Raw genomic sequence first — 24365 nt, 5'->3', positions numbered from 1 at the left:
CCCCCAGACCACCCCTTAGGCCGTCCACAACCTCCCACCCTATACACTGAGGCCACCCTGGACATCACCACCCCTACCCTCCGGTTTCCCTCAGGCTGGTTTTCCCCACCACCATCCCGTCAGCCCAGACCACCCTTGGCCCATACCCTCCAGCCGCCCAGAGTTCCCTCCTTCTACACTTCAGGCCCCACCGCCTGCAGCCCCTCCCCCCAAACCACCTCCAGCCCAGCCCCTGGCCGCCCGGCCCACTGGGGCTCCTGCAAAAGGATACCACTGTAGCGCCTGCTGACCCGGACCTCCGGCCCCGGGTGCTGCGTCTCTACGTGGCCCTGCTGCGTGGGCTGCCAACTGGATCTGCACAAGGCCACCGGCTGCGCCACCTGCCTCTCCTGCGACGCCAGGGTTGCTAGGGTCTCCAGGGTCGCCAGGATTGACTGGGTCACCCTGGCCACCACATGCTGCTCCCACTGCAACGGCCGCGGCACCTGCGCCTTCGTCTGCTGCCCTCATGGCTCCTCCACCATCTGCCTCAGACTCCATCTACAACCGCTTTCTCCCTCCCTACGAGTTGGGGAAGAACAAAACGCTCCCTCACAAAACCCAACCCCCTAGCGCCCCCTGCAACTCGGGATTCCCAGAGCGCCTGCGCACACAGACCCCTGGTAACGCCTCCTGACCCGTGATTGGTTCCCACCGACAGAGCCTGCAGGCTCTCCAGCCAATGGGCGCCCCCTTATGCAGCTCCACACCTCAGAGGGCTGTGTAACCCCAATGAGCCTGCGCAAACAGACACCCACAGGGTCTGGTCCCGCTAACCGGCCTACCTCGGGCCCAGACACCCTGTAAGCGGCTTAGCCATGAGGCCTCCAGGTGACGCTCCTCCCCTTAGTGTGGCTGGAGCTCCCCAGTGCACATGTCCAAACAGACCCGCGCCCCACCTCCTAAGGCCTTTGGGCACGTAACTCCTTCCCAGCCAAGCCTGCAAACCCCAGGCGAGCCCCGTGCCCTTCGAAGTCTGTGTCAGTGCCAGCCGGGCCAACTTCACATGTGACCAGCCTGCTGAGCACAAGTCCCTGTCATCGAGTTCTGGAAGGGAGTCGGGCACCTCTGGGCCAGGCCCGGCCAGCCCTCTGGTCTCCCACACGTAGCTCAAGTCTGCATGTGTGTGTGTGTGCACGCGTGCGTGTACGTGCGCGTGCATGTGCACGTGTGCGTGTGTCGGGGCCCGGCCCTGGGGGGATGAGGCCAGGGATGCGGAGCGGGCGGTGCCTGCCCGCCTGGGGAGGGAAGCGGGGGACTGCTGCTGGCCCACTGGGGACGGCGTGGGGCCGGGCCGCCAGCGGCTCCAAGGCTCCGGGGACACAGACTGCAGCGACTCCAGGCTGCAGGCTTGGCCCGGGCCAGCCAGGTGCATGGGGGAGCCCGGCTGGATTCAAGGGCTGCGGCGGCGGGGGCGGCGGGGGGCGCCACCCCAGGGCCACCCCCAGTCTCCTGGCCCTTTGCTGGCACAGCCCTCATGGGCTTTCCCTCCCCCAGGAACAAAGTCTTGCGGCCCTCCGGGGGGCTGGAGGTTCCGGGGGCCCTCAACTGGGAGGTGACCCTGTGTCTGCTGGGTGCTGGTCTACTTCTGTGTCGGGAAGGGGGTCAAGTCGACAGGAAAGGTACAGCTGGGGTGACGGCAGGGCTGGGGGCAGCACTGCCTGGGGGGGTGTGGATGTCTGCCAGAGACCACTGCTGCAACAGGAGGAGACTGGACCAGAGCCAGAGCCCGAGGAGGGGCAGGGACTTCAGTCCGGGCCACGTGATCCCCACCCCTTGGCTGGAGAGTCCTCTCCACCCTGCACCTCCAGGCCCGGCAGCCTTCCCTCCCGAGTGGAGGCGGAGAGGCCCCGGCAGCGTCTGCCCCTTCCCTGGGGTCGGGGGCATCCCTGGCTCACCTTCCCTCCCTTCCAGTTTCTCTCGGTTCTGGCTCTGAGTCAGTTTTTGACCGTCTGGGTAGACCTGGTCTCCGCCTGTCTCTCTCACCTGCCTGTCTGCCCTGGGGGACCCAGCGGGGAGCCTGGACACATCCCTCCCTCAGGGGCTCCCTGTCACGTTGGGGAGACATATGTAAGAACAGTTGCGCTGTTGAACAGGGCTCACCGGATGAAGGTTGGAGTGGATGGCGAGGGGTCAAGCCACAGAACCCAGCAAGGTCCACCCTCTGGCTACTGGACTCCGTAGTAATAGCTGGCACTTCCTATGTGCCATACGCTGTTTCGAGGGCTTTCCGTGTATTAGTCCATCATGTAGGTTTTCAGACAATATTGCCAACGTCAGTCTCCTGTCTCCCATGATGCAACTCTCCTCCAAACAGACAAAACACGCCCACTCTCTCCCCAGCACTAGCCATTCAAAGTCTTACCCTTCTCCAGGGGGTGTCCCTTCCATCTCTAATTCGAGCAGATACATGCACCCCAATGTTCATAGCAGCACTATTTACAAGAGCCAAGACACGGAAGCCACCCAAACGTCCATCAACTGTTAATGGATAAAGAAGATGTGGTATATATATATATATATATATATATACAATGGAATATTACTCAGCCATAAAAAAGGATGAAATAATACCATTTGTAGCAACATGGATGGACCTAGATATTGTCATACTAAGTGAAGTAAGTCAGACACAGAAAGACAAATATCATATGCTATCACTTATATGTGGAATCGTAAAAAAATGGTACAAATGAACTCATATACAAAACAGAAATAGAGTCACAGATGTAGAAAACAAACTTATGGTTACCAGGGGGGTAAGCAGGGGCGGGGGGCGGGGAGGGATAAACTGGGAGGTTGGGATTGACAGATACACACTACTATATATAAAATAGATAACTAGTAAGGACCTACTGTATAGCACAGGCAACTCTACTCAATACTCTGTAATGACCTATTTGGGAAAAGAATCTAAAATGAGTAGATATATGTATATGTATAACTGATTCACTTTGCTGTACACCTGAAACTAACGCAACATTGTAAATCAACTATACTCCAATAACAATTGTTTGAAAAAACCATCGTCGGACATATCATTTGCAAATATTTTCTTCCATTCAGTAGGTGGCCTTTTTGTTTTGTTGATGGTTTTCTTTGCTGTGGAAAATCTTTTAAGTTTGAGTAGGTCTCATTTGTTTATTTTTGCTTTTATTTCCATTTCCTGAGGTGTCTCAGGGCACCTGTCCTGTTCAGGGTGCCTTGTGTTACTGAGTGCTTGGTTGTTTTTGAACTGTCTACTGCCCATTGTCCTTAAGAAGTTTTTTTGTGGGGATTCTTTGGAGCCTAGGATGGCATTCTCCAGAAAAGAATTGATTGCCTTTGCTTGCATCTAATGGTACTGTTATGGGTTGAATTATGCCATAGACTGAATGTTTGTGTCCCCTCAAAATTCATGTGTTGAAATCCTAACCTGCCAAATGGGGCCTTTGGGAGATGATTTAGGTCATGAAGGTGGCGCCCTCATGAATGGGATTAGTGCCCTTACAAAAGAGACCCCAAAGAGCTCATCACCCCTTCTGCCATGTGAGGACACAGTGAGAAGATGGCTGTCTACAAAGCACACGTGGGCCCTCACCAGACACCAAATCTGCTGGTACCTTGATCTTGGACTTCCAACCTGTATGTTGGCAGCAGACGTTCATCCACGTGGTTCTGAGAAATCAGTCCCCACCTCGCCCCCAGACCCACAATGCTCAGAACCAATGGAACCAGTGGAATTCACAGAACCGTTCCATCCCTGGGTCTCCCTGCTTCCAGACCCGCCAGGATCTACCACACTTGCCCTGCGCTTTGCTCCACCAAGGATGTGGTAGCGTCAGCTGCTTCTTGCCCACCCCCAACATGCACACCCCCCTCTGTGGGGGGTTCACCTCTGAATGACTCTAGAGAAAGCAGCCTCTAGGGAAAGGACAGAGTGGGGTCACCTGCATCATGAGACCAAGGCAGACAGTCCCCTGTTCTCTTCCGCCCTGTGGTTAGTGCACATGGCACCACCTGTCCAATGGTCATCTGTCAAACAGAGCTTTGGGAAAGGTGTAAATGTTTTGCTGTATCTTCATTTGCATTTTCAAAGGAGCTTATAGGATGCTGCACAGGGCTCTTGGACAACATTTTTTATAACGGCTTTATTGAGATAAACTCACACACCATACAATCCAGCCGTCTAAAGTGCACAGTCAAGCGGGTTTTAGTATATTCATAGACTTTTGCAGCCATCACCACAACCAATTTCCGAATCTTCTTACCATCCCTGTACCCACTAGCAGTCACTTCCCAATTCCCCCAGCTCCTGCAGCCTAGCAGCCGCCAAGTGACTTTCCTTAAAATTTCCTTAAAATTTATATTCACAATAGTTATAATCTAAAGGAAAATCCAGTTTTTTGTCATGGCCTGAACTGGAATTGCCTTCACGGTTTTCCCTTCTACCTTTGGTTTTTTTGTTGTTGTTTTGTTTTGTTCTGTTTTTTTGGCTGCTTTGGGTCTTCATTGCTCTGCACGGGCTTTCTCTAGTTGCGGTGAGCAGGGGTTATTCTTCGTTGCGGTGCGCGGGCTTCTCATTGCGGTGGCTTCTCTTGTTGCGGAGCACAGGCTCTAGGCGCATGGGCTTCAGTAGTTGCGGCTCGTGGGCTCAGTAGTTTTGGCTTGCGGGCTCTAGAGCACAGGCTCAGTCGTTGTGGCGCACGGGCTTAGTTGCTCCGCGGCATGTGGGATCCTCCCGGACCAGGGCTCGAACCTGTGTCCCGTGTATTGGCAGGTGGATTCTTAACCACTGCGCCACCAGGGAAATCCCTTGCCTTCTACCTTTGGTTGGGCACTACTCTAAGTGTGTTGCATGCATCATCTCATTAGTAACTCTGAAGTAACCAGGTGGCATTCTGCCCTTTTTACAAATGGGGAAACTACAGCTCAGAGAGATTAAATAAGGGGCAGATGGGCTTCCCTGGTGGCGCAGTGGTTGAGAATCCGCCTGCCAATGCAGGGGACACGGGTTCGAGCCCTGGTCTGGGAAGATCCCACATGCCACGGAGCAACTAGGCCCGTGAGCCACAACTACTGAGCCTGCGCGTCTGGAGCTTGTGCTCCGCAACAAGAGAGGCCGCGATAGTGAGAGGCCCGCGCACCGCGATGAGGAGTGGCCCCCGCTCGCCACAACTAGAGAAAGCCCTCGCACAGAAATGAACACCCAACACAGCCAAAAATAAATATAAAAATAAATTAAAAAATAAAAGATTACTATAAAATAAAATAAGGGGCAGTGCTGTGACTTGTCCAGGTGACCCCAGGGTCTGTGTTCCTGCCTGTACATGGCCAACATGATCTACCCATTCGTGTTCCAGAAAAATATCAATAAAAAATACAGATGCTTATAAGAGGCCCACCCAAGTTAAGTCACATGCTCCCTAAAAGAGGTTTTCTGTGTGATCATCTCTAGCACATTAATACACATTTCTGTCAAGTACCATTTATCGGGATGGGGTGATGTCTGCAAAAATATGGACAGAGGGATACTGATGGGGCTTCAAGGCAAGCTCACGCCTTCTATATGCACACTGTTCCAGGGGATTCTGCCCTCTAGTGGAGAGAGATGGAAAACAAACCAGAAAAGATGGGGAATTCAAACAGGGCAATGGATTTAGGATGGAGACTATAGATGAAGGAGGTGATGTTTCAACTTCAAGCTGAACAACAAAAGAGAAACCAGCCATGCAAAGATTTGGAAAAGGGCATTCCCCGCGAGGGGGTGGGGAGGCCAGCAGGGACAAAGGCCTAAAGACACAGTTGAGGAAGGGGAAGAGGGTGACGTTGAGAACTACAAGAACTCTTGGCAGGAACATTCCATTCAACCCCTGGCACTCAGGGGTGGCAAACACTGTCTGGCTTCTTGCAGCCTAAGCTCACGACCCTGGGCCGGCCCAGCCCCCTTTTGAGTTCCTGTCTGAGAAAAGAGGGCTGGCAAAAGAATGTACTGTTTGTTCCAGCCAACACCTGACCTAGCCCCCCACCATCCTCAGAGCCTTTCCTAAGAGGGCTCCCAACTTGTGAATCCTTCCTCTGTCCCTTTGAGACAACCCAGGAGTCTTTCTCGGGGACCTGAGAGCCATTCCTCTGAAACGGAATCCTCAGGAAGGATAGGGCCTCGGTCTGCCCGTGTCTGTGCGGGATGGAATCCTAACTTCCAGAACTGACTCCCGGGGTGGATGCCGCTGACCTCACCGCACTGACACTGAGCCACCCCACGTGGGTTTTCACTTGAGCCCCTGCTCGCTGCCCCCACCTCACTCTCCCTTCAAATCGCCAGCACCTCTGTGCCCATCAGAAGGGTGCTCGGCGCCTTCCCCTGCTGTCGGTAGTCACCAAACAAAACCTGTTTTTACCCCTTTACCTAACGGCCGGCTGAGCCGCTCTTTGCATGTCCTACGCTGCTGACACAGGAGAGAGATGAGGACTGAGAGGGTGGGAGATGGGGTTAGTGTTTAACGGGGAGAGAGCTGCAGTTTGGGAGAATGAAAAAGTTCCTGGGATGGATGGTGGGGATGGTTGCACAACGCTGTGCAGGTGCTTCATGCCACTGAACTGTGCACTTAAAAATGGTTAAGATGGTAAATCTTACATGCATTTTACTACAACTTATAAAAACACCCACATCACGAAGTGTTTGGAGAACACCTTTGAAAATAAAATTTTAAAATCAGCTTTTTAAGTTTTCGACAAAATTCAACACCCATTTATGATAAAAACCCTCCAGAAAGTCGGCATAGAGGGAACTTACCTCAACATAATAAAGGCCATATATGACAAACCCACAGCCAACATCGTTCTCAATGGTAAAAAACTGAAACCATTTCCTCTAAGATCAGGAAGAAGACAAGGATGTCCACTCTCACCACTATTACTCAACATAGTTTTGGAAGTTTTAGCTACAGCAATTAGAGAAGAAAAAGAAATAAAAGTAATCCAAATAGGAAAAGAAGAAATAAAGCTGTCACTGTTTGCAGATGACATGATACTATACATAAAGAATCCTAAAGATGCTACCAGAAAACTACTAGAGCTAATCAATGAATTTGGTAAAGTAGTGGGATACAAAATTAATGCACAGAAATCTCTTGCATTCCTATACACTCATGATGAAAAATCTGAGAGAAATTAAGGAAACCCTCCCATTTACCTTTGCAACAGAAAGAATAAAATACCTAGGAATAAACCTACCTAAGGAGACAAAAGACCTGTATGCAGAAAACTATAAGACTCTGATAAAAGAAATTAAAGTTGATACAAACAGATGGAGAGATATACCATGTTCTTGGATTGGAAGAATCAACATTGTGAAAATGACTATACTACCCAAAGCAATCTACAGATTCAATGCAATCCCTATCAAACTACCAATGGCATTCTTCACAGAACTAGAACAAAAAATTTCACAATTTGTATGGAAACACAAAAGACCCCGAATAACCAAAGCAATCTTGAGAAAGAAAAACGGAGCTGGGGGAATCAGGCGCCCTGACTTCAGACTATACTACAAAGCAACAGTCATCAAGACAGTATGCTACTGGCACAAAAACAGACATATAGATGAATGGAACAGGATAGAAAGCCCAGAGATAAACCCACACACTTATGGTCACCTTATCTTTGATAAAGGAGGCAAGAACATACAATGGAGAAAAGACAGCCTCTTCCATAAGTGGTGCTGGGAACACTGGACAGCTACATGTAAAAGAATGAAATTAGAACACTCCCTAACACCATACACAAAAATAAACTCAAAATGGATTAAAGACCTAAATGTAATGCCAGACACTATAAAACTCTTAGAGGAAAACATAGGCAGAACACTCCATGACATAAATCACAGCAAGATCCTTTTTGACCCACCTCCTAGAGAAATGGAAGTAAAAACAAAAATAAACAAACGGGACTTAATGAAACTTAAAAGCTTTTGCACAACAAAGGAAACCATAAACAAGATGAGAAGACAACCCTCAGAATGGGAGAAAATATCTGCAAATGAAGCAACGGACAAAGGATTAATCCCCAAAATATACAAGCAGCTCATGCAGCTCAATATCAAAAAAACAAACAACCCAATCCAAAAATGGGCAGAAGCCCTAAATAGACATTTCTCTGATGAAAATATACAGATTTCCAACAAACACATGAAAGGATGCTCAACATCACTAATCATTAGAGAAATCCAAATCAAAACTGCAATGAGGTATCACCTCACACCAGTCAGAATGGCCATCATCAAAATATCTACAAACAATAAATGCTGGAGAGGGTGTGGAGAAAAGGGAACCTTCTTGCACTGTTGGTGGGAATGTAAATTGATACAGCCACTATGGAGAACAGTATGGAGGTTCCTCAAAAAACTAAAAATAAAACTACCATATGACCCAGCAATCTCACTACTGGGCATATACCCTGAGAAAACCATAATTCAAAAAGAGTCATGTACCACAATGTTCATTGCAGGTCTATTCACAATAACCAGGACATGGAAGCAACCTAAGTGTCCATCGACAGGTGAATGGATAAAGAAGATGTGTCACATATATACAATGGAATATTAGTCAGCCATAAAAAGAAACGAAATTGAGTTATTTGTAGTGAGGTACCTAGAGTCTGCCATACAGAGTGAAGTAAGTCAGAAAGAGAAAAACAAATACCGTATGCTAACACATATATATGGAATCTAAAAAGAAAAATGGTTCTGAAGAACCTAGGGGCAGGACAGGAATAAAGACGCAGGACTAGAGAATGGGCTTGAGGACACAGGGAGGGGGAAGGGTAAGCTGGGACAAAGTGAGAGAGTGGCATGGATATATATACACTACCAAATGTAAAATAGCTAGCTAGTGGGAAGCAGCCGCATAGCACAGGGAGATCAGCTCGGTGCTTTGTGACCACCTAGAGGGGTGGGATAGGGAGGGTGGGAGGGAGACGCAAGAGGGAGGGGATATGGGGATATATGTATATGTATAACTGATTCAGTTTGTTATACAGCAGAAACTAACACAACAATGTAAAGCGATTATACTCCAATAAAGATGTTTTAAAAAATCAGCTTTTTAAAAATGCATTACCAGTTTGGAATTATGTGCTCTTAGGTTTCCATTATGTTTGAAGTTGCTTTGGGAGCACAAGTGGGCAGCAGTGCAGACACCTCGATGTCTCACTTGGGCAGGCCAGGGATCAACGAAGAGTTAGCAGTCAGTGTGTGTGTGTGTGTGTGTGTGTGTGTGTGTGTGTGTGTGTGTGTGTGTGTGTCTGGTTTGTTGTGAGCAACACCATGCAGTTGCTGGGGATGTGCTCAGAGAAGCCCAGCTGTTAGGAAGTCAGTGCTTGCCAGCAACTGGGTAACAGAAGCACTTATGTAACAAACCCCCGGGTCTGTCAGCAGTTCATAAGCTGTGTTACCACACTCGAGAATCAGGCTTAGATGCGCTGTTTACTTCTTCCTGATTTCCTAAAGCAGCAGCTCCTCATGCCTGAGTGAAACACGGGCTTGGCCACCCCTGTGGTTAGCAGAGCAGCTAATCCAACCAAGAACACCGGAACCTCTGCCGTGGAGCACCGCGTTTACAACAACTGTGTCAGCCCAACAGTCCCGCTATGTTCTTATGAAATCAGTTTTGCTTCCCACCCTATGTTCAGTTGGTTGCACTTAACTGCTCTCAGATGTCAGGGTCAGCGGGAAAGGTACAAGCACGGGTCAGTGTGCAGCTATCTGTCCGAGCACGTTTTCTCATTCCATTTCTGAATATCTACACACTGGTTACCTTGATGGGGCTAGAGAGGTCTTTTGCAAATAAATGAGGAAACACAGTGAAGGCTCACGACAGTGCCCACCCAGCTGACCTCACAGATGCGGCAGCAACATGCTCCCCATTTTACACAACGGATTTGGGGACATTCCGCCACCCACCCACCCATGGTGCAGTGCGCAGTTTGACTGTAGGTTGAGATGTCCGCTTCGGAGGCTTGTGGTTTGTACCTCAGCCACAGTTCAGCTCTGCCTTGGCCAAGGTTGTTCAAGAGCCGCCCTTGCCATGGCTTCACCGCCACTAAGGCATGAGACTCTCCAATAAGTAAGGGATGAGGTCGCAGACACCATGAAGCGGCCACACCCCACACTGCCCACCCGCAAAGTGCTGCTACTGCAGTGCTATTTCGTTTCCTCTTCTCCATCCACCATGCACGAACAGTGTGCGAAGGACAACCTGCTCAAATGGAAGTCAGTACTTGGATGGTCCCATTTTATGGATGAGGAGCCTGAGGCTCAGAGAGGTAAAATCACCAGGCCACCATCAAACAGCAGACGGGCCCAGGGAGACGTCGTCCAGGCCCGTCTCCTCCCCAAGGAGCCGCTGCTGCTCTCTGCTCCTCAGCAAAGCCCGCACAGGGGCGCATCAGCTCTGTCCGTTCAGACGGGCAACATCCTGCTGCGGCCAAGGGAACCTGCTCAGCCCCGTCCCCTTTCTAACGTGTCAGTGGTCGGCTGGCAGCCAAAGGCATCCAACTCGCAATGCAGGCAGAGCTGCATTTTCTAACAGAAAATAGCAGACTCGTTGCTGTCTCGGGCCTCCTATAAAACACGGCTGGGTGCCCCACGTGCTATGGGTTGAAAATGTGTCCCCCCAAAGAAGATACATGGGCGCCCTCACCCGCAGGACATGAGAATGCCACTGCATTTGGAGACAGGGTCTTTACAGAGGTGATCGAATTAAAGTGAGGTCACTGGGGTGGGTCCTCATCCAATGGGACTGGTGTCCTTATAAAAAGGGGACATTTGGAGACACACACGCACAGAGGAGAGACGACGTGAAGACACAAGGAGCAGACGGCAACTCCAAGCCCGGGAGAGAGGCCTGGAACAGACCCTCCCTCACGGTCCCCAGAAGGAACTGCCCCTGCCCACGCCCCTGGATCTTGGCCTCCCGGCCTGCACAACTGGGAGACGATACGTCTCTGCCGTTTGCCCCATCCAGTGTGTGCAGCATGGAAGCGTCAAGTCGGCCCTCACACCATCTGCTGCCAGCCACCTGCAGTCAAACCTCCCTGCTGCACCCGCCCCAGGGCAGTAACGTACATCCTCTATGTATCAAACTCATACATGCAAATGATAGGCATCTAGAAAATACATACATAAGGAAAACTTAATCACTGGTAATCCTACCACATCCATCCAAATGGTAGCCGGGTGTGCACGGCAGCTTTTACTCTTTTATTGGGGGTCGCACTTTATACGTAATTGTGTCTATGGGCTTTTTCACACCAAGGTGCTACAGAGCATGTTCCAGGTGATGAGGGGTCCGCAGCGCTGGCTGCACAGGCCCAAGTCGTCACCCCGCCTGACTGGCCCCCACGGAAGCGGCCCCTGCGCCTTGTCTTCACTTGTTGCTGTTTTGGCACCACTTTTTGTGTAGTCTGAGTCCGTGTTGCTTTAGCCTTTCGTGAGGAGAAAACCCTTCATGTGGCGCTTAGTTTATGGCCCATCTGGATTCCTCTTAAGCAGGTAACGAAGTGGGGCGTGTGGGAATGACAACAGGGATGTGCTTCTGTCTGTCTGTCTGTCTGTCTCTACCTCCCGAACCCAGGGTCATGAGTATCAAGGGGCCACAGCTAATCCTACAGGCAGGCTGCTTCCCTCACGGGAGGAATCCAGCCACTTGTTCCGGAAGCCAGAGAGTGGAAGCCCTGGTTTAAAACCCTCGGTCTCTCAGGTCCAGTCGGCCCTACAGGAGGAATCAGGCTCCCTAACTATATTCCACAGTTACAGTAATCAAGACAGCCTCCAGGAAGAGAAGATTCCGAAGAGCAGTGGTTCCCGGCCGGCGCCTGGTCCCATCCCAGCCCCGACTCAGCCGGTCCGGGGCGCGGGCAGCACGTGTGTCAAGCTCTCGCCGCTGCTGCCGTGCAGCCTGCATGGGGGTCACCAGCGAGCCGCAGGCGCACTCCTGGGGGGAAGAACGTCCGCCTCGCGCCACTCCAGGGTCTCCCCTTCTTCCAACCCCCTTTCAGAAAAGGGAGCTGATCAGAGAAGGGCTCCTGTGCGCCCCTGTCACCCTGTTAGAAGCACGAAGCCAATCCCTACACAGCCAGGAGCCAGCACAGGTTGCAGGTGGTCCAACGGCGCTGCCCCCTTTTCCCGGCCACATCCGTCGGCCCCAGCAGTGGTGTCCAGCTGGAGACAAGACATCCTAAGGATCGACACTCCCCAAGCCTGCAAGGGCCCACCCACCCCCAACTCCAGCTTTCCTCACCACCATCACCCTGGGGAACAAGCCCTCCGACAGAGCTGCAGCTCCTGGAGACGCCTGCCTTTGACTGCATTTGTCCTAATCTGTGGGCTCCAGAAGATGGCCCTGTGCTGGGCTGAATGGTGGCCAAGAGAGATATACGTGTCCTGACCCCCAGAACTTGCGACTGTGATCTTATTTGGAAAAAGGGTCTTTGGGGATGTGATGAAAGTAAGGATCTACAGATGAGGTCATCCTGGATGACACAGGTGGGCCCCAAGTCCAATGACAAGTAGCCTTAGAAGAGAAGAAAGAGGACACAGACAGAAGCGGAGAAGACTAAGCCACCAATTTTGTAGCCATTTGTTACAGCAGCAACAGGAAACTAACAAAACACATTCCCCCCAAAACAGAAAGTGCTCTTGTAGAAAAATTGCAGGATGTGGACTGAAACGCAGCACCCATGAGCAGAGAACCTATCTGTGCCTTTAACGTGTTCCCGAAGGACCATCTGCGACCACATACTTGGGCTTCAGGAAGTGGGTCAGCCCCTCCCACCCCTGCAGATGCCAAGAAAGCCCCCAGCCAAGGCTTGTTTTTGGAACAGGATGCTGGCTGGGCCGTCTCCCAGCAGGAGACTTATACCCTGATCCTAGCCCACCCTGTCACTGCCACACAGCAGTGAGGCCTGGACAAAACCCAGGGACGGATCTGTGACATCCCATTCCCAACCAGGGCAGCCCACGGGGTGCAGGAAGAGGCTGGGCACTGAGGAATAAACCACAGTTGCAGGGGTAGTGCCCACAGCTTTGACATCCTCGGAAATATCCAGAATCTTGCAAAACAACAAGGAAGAGTCCTCTGGTGCTGGTAATCTGCCCAAGATTGCTGAGTGGCTTCTGCTGGCCAGGCCGGGGCATTTGCGGCTGGCGTGGGGAACGACATCACTAACTTTTGGAACGTGATGACATACGGCCGCCACTCCTCACGCTGGGTGGCAACGCACTTGGGGAGGACAAGCACGCACTGCAGTGTCAGGGCAAGGACTGGGAAAGTGTACGTGTGGGACGCGCCCCTCACCAGACCAACAAGTGGTCACAACAACTCCAAACCCAAAGCCGTGAAGGAGCAGTGGATAAACATGACTACAAAGATGACAAGCTCCAGTCCAAACACACCGGTACCAAGCCAGGAGGAAAAGATAACCGAAATTTCTATCACACACAAGAGCTGATCCCACTAATGACCAAAGAGCTCCTGTAAGTCAAGGAACAAAAGACTTACAGCCCAATAGAAAAATGGGCAAAAAATACAAACAAGCTGTGTACACCAGAAGAACTGAAAAGGACCCTTCAAGCTCTGAAGAGACGCTCAAGCTCTCTCTTAACAGAGAACGGCTCGCCTGGTGGATGGCAAAGCCCACAGGTTGGACACCCGTCATCTGCGGCAGGGCTATGGGGAGTGAGGGGAAGCGGGAAAGCACGCCCAGGGGAGGGGAGCGCCGGCACCGTCTACCCCCTGCTCGATGGTGCCGCTCCTGCGGGATCCAACCCAAAGGTACATATGATGGATGCACAAGGATTTTCACCGTGGTGTTGTTTATGACAGTAAAAAGACCAGTAACAGCCCAAACGTCCATTAGCAGCAGACAAGTTCGATCCACAGTGGTGCAGCCGCCAGTGGAACAGCACACAGCCCATGAGAGCAGTGCCGCACTGTGCCAGGCGGCCGGGACGAAAGGTTCTGCCTGTCTCAGCCTGGGAAGCAGTTGTCTGGGAGCCCTGGCCTTGGCTCTTGACTTCCCCAGCACAGGTGGAAGAAGAGCGAACTCCGGAGACAAGCAGTTCAAGCAGACAGAACGAACAAAAAAAGCAGAGCATCGGGCCTATCTGGGGTTCCGTGTGCCCTAAAAGAGGTGAACCAGCGGACGGGGGCGCAGAAGCGTAAGGCCCTGTGGCTAGCTCTCGGGGCTCAGAGAAGGGGCCCACCCTGTCACCCAGCCCCTAATTCAGGACCAGGCAGACAGGAGAGGAAAGCAACAGATTGCACTGTCCTGGGCTGGGTGTCGGCAGGCAGCCCTACTCGATGCACTCCATGACGTGTATCTGCAGGGTGTCCATGTCAGGAGCCTGATACTGGCACTTGGGGCAGCAGAAGTTGGGCGGCTCCTCGGGGGGGCTTCTCCTCTGGCTGGGCAGGGCCAGGTGAAAGGAGTGATGAGCTGGGGAAAGAGAACAGGCACCAGTGGGGGCGGGCTTCTTGTGTGTCCCCTTGCACAAACTGCAGGGAAGGGCCAAGGCAGAAAGTGCTGAGACACCTTGGTTCCAGTGACCTGGGTCCCCACCGCTAGCGCCTCCCCTTTAGCCCCACCCCCAGGGGCGGTACCGCTGGGGAAGAGGGGCCAGGGGCTGGTGCGAGCTCCCTGGAGCTCCCTCCGCTGGGCTCCACGGTCCTCAGCACCTCCTCCCAGCACCCTGCCCTCCCCAGCCCTCCCCCTGCAGCTCCCTCACCTGGGGCAGGGGCTAAGGGGGGCTGGGAGACCTCTACATGCCGCTTCCTCATGTCTTCGATCCTTTGAGAAAAGAAAGCCTCCAATCAATACGTATGAGTCAATCTCCAGCACGTAGAAAGCTGGTGGAAGGGCGGGACGCGAGGCGGGGAGCCGGAGGCCAGCTCCCCCTGACCTGACGGGCCCAGTGCCCGGTGCCACCCCCCGCGGGCCCCGCGCCACAAGGCCCACCTGGCCGACTCCTGACAGCTGCTCTTCAACCTGCTGTACTCCCGCTGCAGCTGCTCTAGCTGCTCCTGCACGAGCTCCTTCTTCTCAGCCAGCTTCTCCCGGGCCTGCCTCTCGGCCTGGAAATCCGCCTTGTAGATGTCCGCCTGGCAAAGCCAAGACAGGGGCAGTGCCCACGCTCCGTCAGCCACGCACTGGACACTCCATGCCAGCCACGGGGGGCTGGGGGAAGGCAGAGCCCGCTCCTGCTCTCCCAGAGCCCACGGCATGAGGACGGTCACCCCAAAGGCATTGAGAGTTCAAGGAACATGGCGAGGGACTCAAAGAGCTTCCGAGAAGCCACTGCAAGATGACGCCAGAGACCTGCCAGGCCCCGGCGCCAGTGGCCCGATCTGCTCACCCACACGCAGGCCACAGAGGAGAGCCCTCACCTGGGCTTTCAGCACCGGAACCGTCTCCATCACAATCTTGTGCTGCTCAGCCTCTTCCTTCAGTTTGTCGATCAGTTCCTGTTTGGCCACCAGGGCCTCCTCGGCCTGCTTGAGCTGCTGCTTGAGCTCTTCCAGCTGCAATCCCTAGATGTGGGCGACAGGGAGCTGACGGAGCCCGATCTGGCTCAGCCTTGGGGTCAGGCTGACCCCAGGCCGGCTGCTGCTCCAGGAAAGCAGAACCAAGAGGAACGAGAGATCGGGCCCAGCCAGCCCATGCTGTGCAGGGCCCAGGAAAGGCGGAGGCTGGAGGGGACCTCTGAGGTCATCTGGCACGACTGCCCCCCAGGCTGACATTCCCTTCCCAACTGGACAGTCCTCCAACCCCTCAAAGGACGGGGGCCACACTCCCTCCTGAGGCCATGTGCTCCACACTGAGCCAGTCTCATTCACTAATGCTCCACCACGTGCCCGCTAAGCCGAGGCCCATCGGTCCTTCCGCTCTGCCACCTGGTCGAGGGTCTGCTGGTCCCTCACGGATGCCCCGCCCCCCCCACCCCCCCACACACACAGACGCACACACACACCACCAAGCCTTCCCTCTGGAGATCAAAGGGCCACGCTGTCATAACTAACTCTTCCTCACGTGACCCACTTTCAGGCTTTACCCTTAAAAGTCTCTTCCAGGTATGTTCAGGTTTGACTACATCCTTCTTAAAATGTGATCACTAGAAACTGCACTCAGTATAAGTCTGATGAGGACAAACTAGAAAAGGGGTATCGGCCACCTTCAACACTGGTATGGAAACATTCCCAAGGAAATCTGGGGACGCCTGGCAGGAGGGACCAGCTGCGGAGACAAGCGTGGTCCTGCCCGCAGGCGGAGCATCCGGAGGCGCCGCCCAGTCCAACATGGGCTGCAAACAACACAGCCCAAGCGTCCCCGTCTCCCCACTGCCTGTCCTGAGCCATCACCCCACAGCCGTGACAAAGCTCTAGGTCGAATCAAGTATCCGTCTCCAAAGCCAACTCTGTGAGTCTGTTAAGGTAGGGCCTTGAGTTCCAATATCCCTGAACTGAGGGGAGCCAGCCCCAGGCTGACGGCCCAGAAGACGCCTCCACCATACTCACTCGGCTCCGCTCACTGCTCACCATGCTGCTCTTGATGTGGCTGTCGTACTCCTGGAAGAGCTGGTGATAGGCCACCTGCAGCTGGGCCAGCTTCCTCCTAAGGAAAAGGAGCTTAGGCTGCAGAAAGCACCTCGTCCTGACCCAGCCACAGCTCTTACTGCTTCCAACTCCACCCTCTTCCTTCTCATCACGGCCACAGACCAGAATGTGGCTTTCAGGGCGCCTGTGTGCCTTGAAGGCCGTCAGCTCTGAGGCAGGCTTTGCTACCTATTTCATATTATTTTCCATCAATCTGGCATTTCAAAATGTACACAAAGAAATGTTTATAATAAAACGGAGCTGTCCTGTACTGTTCAAAAAAGTCAAGTTCAAGAAAAACAGAGAAAAGCAGGAGGACTGTTCTAGATTAAAGAAGACTCAAAAGACACGCCAACAAGGAGAAGGTAGGATCCCAGATGGGACGCTGTTAACACGTGGACTGGAGAGCGAATAACGTCACCCTCTGAAAGCCGGACTGTTGGGGTGCGACAACGGTAAGGGACAGCTTTGGGCCCTCCCCCACGGCCGGCCCCTGGAAGGGCTCCCAGCAGGCAGCGGGCCACTCACTTCTCCTCCGAGGCAGCCTGGCGCTCCATGCGCAGGGCGGCGTCCACGCTCTGGTTCTGCAGGCGCAGCTGGTCCACCTGCACGCTGTGCTGCTGCTGCAGCGCTTCGCGCTCATTCTCCAGCTGCCGGGCCTGCTCGCTGGCGGCCCGGACCCTGGCGAGGGCATGGGAGGTCACGGAGGGCCCACAGCAGGACCCTCCTGTGCTCCCAGCATCCCTGCCACGCTGCGCAGAGGCAGGGACAAGTCACAGAGCAGTGGGACCAAGGGCGTCCTCCAGGCGTCACGGTGGACGCACTATCACTAGAAACAGGGACAACTGCAGGGCAGCCGAATGGGGGCAGGTTTGGGCTGATGGCGGCCCCCACAGAAGCCCTTTTGAAGGTGAAGGAGGTGGTCCCAGGGGAGAGGAGCCCCAGGGAACTGCCCATTGGGTTGGGACACGTGGGTGCTGGGGCCCCTGGCCAGAGCCATCTCAGTGGATGGGTTGGGAAGGACTGGGAGGAAAGCAGGTGGAGACAGCCAGCAAAGACAGCCTTTCTGGAAGCCGGAGAGGGAGAAGGTGAGAAATGGGGCAGGGCGGGGGGAGGGGGAGGGCAGGCAGGGGCAGTGCTCAGAGGCTCTTTGCCGACCAGTCACTGCTCCAGAAGTGGCGAGGAGGCGCAGGCCCGTCTGGACCCCGGGGTCCACACCTGCACGAAGAGCCTCGCACCTGCCCACCCAGGAGATAGCAGCAGCCTCAGCAGAGAATTCCCGGTGCCCTGCGCCATGGCGCCGTGACGGCTCGGCTCTCCTCAGCTACATCCGCCCCAGCCCGCGATCTCCCGACTCGACATCCCTATGTCCACACAGCTCCCTGCGGGGCGACAGCGGCTGCTTCTCAGTGGGGGAGGATACTGGGGATGGTCTCTGGTCTCACCGTGTGCGCGCGCCTCTGTGCACGCACCTATCCAAATCTACTGAACACAGCTCCCCATCTGTGAGCCGACAAAATTTAGCGGCTGCCACTGTCATCAGCATGTGACAGGCCAGGGCTCAAAGGGCAGCCACGTGCATTAAGTCTGAGGCCACTTAAATGGCCACGCTGAATGATACGAGATGCAGGCAGGGTTCCTGCCCCGAGCCGTCCAGCTCAGCACGTACATGCTCAGCCACGGAGACGGGGGCGGGGGACAGGAAAGGAGGGTGCCCAAGAGCCTACAGTTGCTGGAGTAACGCCCCTGCAGGGTCATTAAGTGACCAAAGTCGGCTTCTTTCATGTGCATAGAAAAAAGATAGGCGGGGAAGACCCAAAAGTGCCCTAAAAATTACATGTGCCTTTTAGAAGCCCGGAGGGACAGAAGCGTGTACGGGAAACAGCAGAATGCGAAGAGCCCGGGGTCAGCAGGCTCAGCCTTCTGCGGCCTCCCTTTCGCCGTCTTCTTTCTAGAGGGCAGCGCGCTCACACGCTGTCACCCCTGCCTGCTCCTCCAGCCTCCTTCACAAAGGCGCCCCCGACACCGCCCAGGGCACCCCGATCACCTCCCGCGCTGGGAGAGCTGGGGCCACCTCTGTCGCCTGGACCCGTCTTTCTGGATGGCAGCGGCCCGGCGGCGTGAGAACCACTGAAACATCCGTGCCCTTTGACCCAATGACCCCACTTACAGGAACTTCCCTCTGCAGGAGAGAGCGACTGGCGGGCCTGAGGCTGCCAGCTTCGGAAGGGCCAGCTGGCAAGGTTGCCCCTGGGGTGGTGCCCGGGCAGTGGGCTGGTGCGAGTGCCCTGCATCGACGAGACACTTTCCCTACTGATAAGGGTGGTCCCTGTGCCTGGACTCTGGCACCACAGGGTGGTTTATGGGGCACACCTGCTTTCCCCTGGGAATCGGGAAGTTTGGCACGCGCCAGGCTGCGACCAGCCCTCAATGAAACCCGGGGCGCTGAGTCTCGAGTGGGCTCCCTGGGTCCCCAGGGCGCTGAGTCTCGAGTGGGCTCCCTGGGTCCCCAGGGCGGCATCTGTGACTGCCGGCGAAGGGAGAGTGCTCGGCTGGCCCCTCATGGGAGGGAGAGAGGAAGCCGAAGGGGTGGGGCTCTCCACCCCCGACCCGTGTCTTCTGTCCTTGGGGGTGCTGGCGTGTGCCCTTTCCCTGCCATCAACCTCAGCCGGGAGGGCACTGGAGTGCTTTCCTGCAGATCACGGGGGTGCTCTTCCCCGCTGCCCGGCAAATGCCCCCTCAGGAAATAATCCGAACTCCAGCCAAAGGTCAGAGAGGCCAGAAGTGCCGCTGGGACTCAGGTCCTGGACACCCAGTCCGCAGCCCCACCACACACCTGCCCCACGACCGTGTGCTCCCGTCCATCCCGTCACAGAGGAACTCTCTGGAAGCCCCTGAATGGCCTCATTCTTCTCGGGCACCCTGACAACGGCCTCCAGGCTGGTTTTCCCTCCCTACTCACCTGCCCTCCAAAGCCTGCCGCTCCTTGGTGGCGGCCTCCAAGCGACTCTGGCTCTCCTGCAGCTCCCCCAGCAAGGATGTCACCTGGGCTTTCACTGAGGCCTTGTCCTCGGCCATCTGCTGCATGAAAAAAAGCCACTTCCTGTCGGCGATGCTTCCTTACCAGCTGCTCACCCCTGGCAGCCCCAAGCCCCAGGGCAGCTGAAAGCACTGAGACGGGTCCCCCGAGGGTCTCCCCTCGAGCCCTCAGCACCCTCACTCATCTCACCTCTCACCTCTGGAAGCTTCCCCCCGCCAGCGAGGCAACTGAAGTGGTGGAAAGGGATCAAGTCCCATGAGCCCCCACTCCCAGCCCCTCCTCATCCCTGCAGATGGGGCAACAGGAGACCCAGGGACACGGGAGCACAGAGGTGCCTCGAGTCTCACAAGGCTGACAACCAGGCCACGAGGGCTGAGCCCAGCAGGAGTCTGTGTGCCTCCGTCATCAAACTGTCCAGATCCCGGTCCCCTGAGACCTCAGGCTGCTCAAGCCCAGGGTGCAGCGCCGGTCCTCTGCATACCCGGCCCCTCCACAGTAACCCCTCGGTAGTAACCAGCACCCCTGTGCTCCCGGCCACACACACGGCCCCGCCCACCATCCTTCTCAAGGGCAGTCTCAGGGCCGCGTCTCCTCTCCAGCTACACACGCACGACGATGACCTGCTCCGTCTCAAGGCTTTCAGTACCCTCCATGGGCTGAGGGCTTCCAGATTCCTCCCTCCAGGACAGACTTCTCTCCGGCACCCCAGCTTAACTACCCAACTGCTTGCCCAGCTTCTCCACATCGAGGCCCGGAGGCTGCAGTAAGCTTTCCCCAAAAGGACCACAAAGCAGGGGGCTTAAGACAACAGAAACGGATTGCCTTCTAGAGGCCGGGAGTCCAAGAGTAAGGTGTCGGCGGGGCTGCTTCCTCCTGAGGGCCCTTGGCTGTAGCAGCCTCCATCGTCACGTGACCATCTTCCCTGGGTGTCTGTTTCTCTTCTTTTAAAGATACCAGTCATTGGATTTAGGCCCGTCCTAAGCCAGTGTGACCTCATCTTAACTTGATTGCAGCTGCAAACACCCCATTTCTAAATAAGGTCACATTCTGAGGTACCAGGGGTTAGGATATAGGCATTTCTTTTGGGGGAACATAATTCAACCCATAACACCCCCTACACTAGACAGGAATCCAGATAATGTCTCACACTAGCACAGCACCCTCCCACGGCTCCTGTCACACTCAGGATCAAAGCCCAAATCCTTCACTGGCTTACTAATCCCACATGATTAGCCCCACCATGACTCTGCCCTCCTCAGCCCCTATCCACTCTGCCCCAGCCATGTCTGCCTCTTCGGTCTTCCCTGAACATCACAGGCATGCTCCTGCCTCAGGACCTTTGCACATGCTTTCCCCACCTCTAAAACAGTCTTTCCCCAGATACCCACATGTATTCCAGTCCTGACTAGATGGCACCCCAGTGAGGCCTTCCCCATCTAATCCATCCTCCAGTTAGCAGCACAAAACCTTGCAGTCTTCTCTGCCTCTCACAGCTCACGTCGGATCCACCAGGAAATCCTGTCAAAATGTATCTTAGAATCTATTTGATGACACTAAGCAGGTAACGGTAACTACTTCAGGTGTGACGGTGGTATTGTTCCTATGTTTCTTAGAGATGCACACTGAAATATTTACAGATGAAATTATACGGTATCTGGAATTTGGTTCAAAATAATGGGGGAACTCCTAGGTATCTACCTGAAAGAAATGAAAACCCATGTCCACACAGGAATGTTCACAGCAGCATTACTCCTAACAGCCAGAGTGGAAACGACCCAAATGTCCATCAAATGATGATTGGATAAACAAAACGTAGTCTCTCCATACACTGGAATATCATCCAGCCATAAAGTGAAATGAGGTACTTGGACAGACTACAGCATGGATGAACCTCAAAAATATGATGCTGGGACTTCCCTGGTAGCGCAGTGGTTAGGACTCTGAGGTCCCAATGCAGGGAGCTCAGGTTCGATCCCTGGTCAGGGAACTAGATCCCACAGGCATGTTGCAAGTAAGAATTCGCATGCCAATAGGGAGGGTGGGAGGGAGGGAGATGCAAGAGGGAAGAGATATGGGGACGTATGTATATGTATAACTGATTCACTTTGTTATACAACAGAAACCAACACACCATTGTAAAGCAATTATACTCCAATAAAGATGTTTAAAAAAAAAAAGAATTCGCATGCCATGACTAAGGAGCCCACCTGCCACAACTAAGACCTGGTGCAACCAAATAAATAAACAAATAAATATTATTAAAAAAAACCAAAAAACGTGATGCTGAGTGAAAGCAGCCAGACATGAGAGCCACACGGTGGATTCCACTCACAGGAGATGCCCAGAACAGGCCAACACAGCCAGGAAGATGAGCGTGTGCCCGGGGCTGGGGAGGGCGGGACTGGGGAGTGACTGCTCGTGGGGACGGGGTTTCTCCTTGGGATGGTGACAATGTTTTGGAAGCAGATGGAGGTGATGGTTGGACAACTCTATGACTATACTAAAAACTACTGAATTCTACACTTTCAAGGGGTGAATTTCATGGTATGTTGAGTTTTATCCCGGAAAAGCTGTTGGAAAAAACTCCAGCCTGTGGCTCTACCACTTTCTCCAGGGACGGGCACTCAGCTATGCCCAGGTTTTTGCTGGGGTCACCGTCTTATCCCCATCACCTGTTGTCCATGTGCAAGAGTTTCTCTTACGTATACCTGGGGTGCAACTGATGAGTTGGGGGTGGCCTAAATTTTCAACTTGAAGAGAAAATGCCAAATAGTTTTTCAAAGCAGTGGCACCAACTGATGCTGCCACCAGCAACATGAAGCCATGGCCCCTCCAATACCCGCTACTGTCAGACTTGTCAGCTAGAAATCGGGCTTTGGCAGTGGCTCTGATCGCTACCGTGAAGCCAGCATCCCATCACGTGAGCACGGGGCAAGCGGATGCTCTGAAGGCAGCCTGAGAACAGCAGCCTTCTCCTTCTCACTTCTGCGCCGAGTTCAGGATTGCAGTGGCTTTACCGATGGCCCCAAAGTGATGGGGCCACGGCCTAACCCCCAGTACCTGTAAATGGGACCTGATTTAGAGACAGGGTCTCTCCAGATGTGACCAACTTAAGATGAGATCGTACTGGAGGAGGGTGGGCCCCTGATCCAGTGCCTGCTGAGAACTACAAAAGACTCGGACGCTCGAGCAAACTCTAGAGTGGCTTCTTGCAGCCTAAGCTCACGACCCTGGGCCGGCCCAGCCCCCTTTTGAGTTCCTGTCTGAGAAAAGAGGGCTGGCAAAAGAATGTACTGTTTGTTCCAGCCAACACCTGACCTAGCCCCCCACCATCCTCAGAGCCTTTCCTAAGAGGGCTCCCAACTTGTGAATCCTTCCTCTGTCCCTTTGAGACAACCCAGGAGTCTTTCTCGGGGACCTGAGAGCCATTCCTCTGAAACGGAATCCTCAGGAAGGATAGGGCCTCGGTCTGCCCGTGTCTGTGCGGGATGGAATCCTAACTTCCAGAACTGACTCCCGGGGTGGATGCCGCTGACCTCACCGCACTGACACTGAGCCACCCCACGTGGGTTTTCACTTGAGCCCCTGCTCGCTGCCCCCACCTCACTCTCCCTTCAAATCGCCAGCACCTCTGTGCCCATCAGAAGGGTGCTCGGCGCCTTCCCCTGCTGTCGGTAGTCACCAAACAAAACCTGTTTTTACCCCTTTACCTAACGGCCGGCTGAGCCGCTCTCTGACACCAGTGTCTTCATAAGAGGAGGAGAGATGCCCAGACACACAGGGAGAAGGCCACATGACAGTGTGCTTGCAAACCAAGGAACGCCAAGTCCTGCCAGCCAGCACCCGAGGCTGGGGGAGAGGCCTTGACCAGATCCTGCCCTCACAGTCCTCAGAAGGAACCAACCCTGCCCTCACCTTGATCTTGGACTTCCGGCCTCTAGAACTGGGAGACAATACGTTTCTGTGGCTTAAAACTACCTGGTTTGTGGTACTTTGTTACAGCAGCTCCAGGAACCTAACACACCTCCCCAAGGGCCCCCACCAGGCAGTCTATGCCACCAGGGTGATTTGGGGCGGGGCCCCAGGCCACATGTACCAGCTTGACCTGCGGGGCGCAGAGACCCAGTAACTAAGGTCAATCACGTGGGCGCCCCAGGCCTCCAGGACTGACCCCCACTCAAGTCCCCAGACCACACCACTCAGGGGAGCTTCCCTGGTGGTGGTACCCGTGCGTGTCATCACACGTGGCCCAGCCTCTCCTGGACCCGCCCTCTGTTCCTTTTACCTTTGCTGATTTCAACCCGCATCCCTCCTGGGTGACTAAGCCATGACCACGAGGACAATGGCTTTTCCCAACTCCGGGAGCCCCCCCCCCCCCGCCCCGGCGACCCCGAGCGCAGTCCCTGCGGGTCCAGGGCGGGCGGCGGTGGCCCGCTACCTGCTGGTATGTCTTGAGGCGCTCCACCTCCTGCAGGGCCTGCTCCCTCTGCCGGTGCAGCTCCCACTTCTCCAGGCTCAGCCTCTCCACCAGGTCCCGGGCCTCCTGGAACTTCTGCATGAGGAAGGCCTTCTCCTCCCTCTGGCTGCCCTGGAAACGCTGCAGCTCCTCGCAGCGTTCCCGCAGCATCTGGTTGCTCTGGCGGATGGCGTCTGCAGAG

General features: G+C 54.4%; 1 protein-coding gene across 9 annotated transcripts in view; it reads right to left on the bottom strand.

Annotated features, from left to right (window-relative positions):
- Window positions 1-13874: 13874 nt before the first annotated feature.
- The window catches only part of IKBKG (inhibitor of nuclear factor kappa B kinase regulatory subunit gamma), a 22208-nt gene continuing 11717 nt past the window's right edge, over window positions 13875-24365 (bottom strand). For 4 of the 9 annotated variants that reach the window (XM_082447864.1, XM_082447865.1, XM_082447863.1 and 1 more), the window contains exons 3-10: window positions 24146-24357; window positions 19630-19748; window positions 17196-17348; window positions 16590-16686; window positions 15462-15605; window positions 15034-15176; window positions 14804-14865; window positions 13875-14514 (exon numbers count right to left, since the gene is read on the bottom strand). In XM_082447864.1, coding sequence (XP_082303990.1) covers window positions 14372-14514; window positions 14804-14865; window positions 15034-15176; window positions 15462-15605; window positions 16590-16686; window positions 17196-17348; window positions 19630-19748; window positions 24146-24357 — 1073 coding nt within the window. In that variant the 3' untranslated portion in view covers window positions 13875-14371. The remainder of the gene's footprint in view (window positions 14515-14803; window positions 14866-15033; window positions 15177-15461; window positions 15606-16589; window positions 16687-17195; window positions 17349-19629; window positions 19749-24145; window positions 24358-24365) is intronic. The other 5 variants (XM_082447868.1, XM_082447869.1, XM_082447867.1 and 2 more) reach the window with 3 other exon arrangements.

The sequence above is a fragment of the Balaenoptera physalus genome (assembly GCF_965194825.1).
Source record: "Balaenoptera physalus genome assembly, chromosome: X".
NCBI classification, from domain to species: Eukaryota; Metazoa; Chordata; class Mammalia; order Artiodactyla; family Balaenopteridae; genus Balaenoptera; species Balaenoptera physalus.
This window is presented reverse-complemented; position numbering and strand designations above follow the sequence as displayed.